This window comes from Myotis davidii, unplaced genomic scaffold (assembly GCF_000327345.1).
Source record: "Myotis davidii unplaced genomic scaffold, ASM32734v1 scaffold586, whole genome shotgun sequence".
Lineage (NCBI taxonomy): Eukaryota > Metazoa > Chordata > Mammalia > Chiroptera > Vespertilionidae > Myotis > Myotis davidii.
In genome coordinates this window covers 655,271-655,887 of record NW_006296809.1, presented here as the reverse complement: position 1 = coordinate 655,887, position 617 = coordinate 655,271, and the positions used below count along the sequence as shown (strand labels likewise).

The window sequence follows — 617 nt, the reverse complement described above, 5'->3', positions numbered from 1 at the left end:
CACAGCGGCCCTGGGCGGGGCGGGGGGGCGGGGGGCACAGACTCAGCCTGGGCCCGCCTGGACCCTAACGCCCACCCCGTCAGCGGGCTCTGTACTCACCTCTTGGATGAGAACCTGGGCCACCTCCCGGTGGTTGTTGAGGGCGGCCAGGTGCACGGCCGTGAAGCCATCCTCCTTCTTGGCGTCCACCAGCTGCCGCGCCCAGGCCAGGATCCTCCTGACCGCTCTGTGGAGCAGGGAGGTGTCTGGGTGGAGGGGGTTCCCCGAGTGGCCCAGCAGCGTGGCGGGCGCCTGCTCCGGGCTGTGTGCCCCCCCAAACTCACAGCGTGTGGCCCTTGAGGGACGCGTGGTGCAACAAAGTGAAGCCCTGGCTGTTGGTGGCGGTGACATCGATGCCCGGCACTTCCGTGAGGACCTCCACGATGCCACTGGCACCGGCGCCCGCGGAGATGGCATAGTGCAGGGGCGTGTTGGCCTGGGCGTCCTGTCGGTGGTGGGCCAGTGGTCACTTGGCGGCAGGGCTCCTTGACCCCAGGGAGAGGACCAGGGGACCCCGCACTCACTGGCAGGTTGACGTCACAGCCCAGCTCACACAGGGCCCTCACCACCTCCAGGAA

General features: G+C 69.2%; 1 protein-coding gene across 1 annotated transcript in view; it reads right to left on the bottom strand.

Moving 5' to 3' along the window:
- MIB2 (mindbomb E3 ubiquitin protein ligase 2) overlaps positions 1 to 617 on the bottom strand; it is a 19,375-nt gene that overhangs the window by 2,725 nt on the left and 16,033 nt on the right. The window contains exons 11-14 of the mRNA XM_006772559.2: positions 564 to 617; positions 324 to 484; positions 100 to 226; positions 4 to 10 (exon numbers count right to left, since the gene is read on the bottom strand). The exon at positions 564 to 617 is cut by the window's right edge and continues 7 nt beyond it. Of these exons, the coding sequence (XP_006772622.2) occupies positions 4 to 10; positions 100 to 226; positions 324 to 484; positions 564 to 617 (349 nt within the window). The remainder of the gene's footprint in view (positions 1 to 3; positions 11 to 99; positions 227 to 323; positions 485 to 563) is intronic.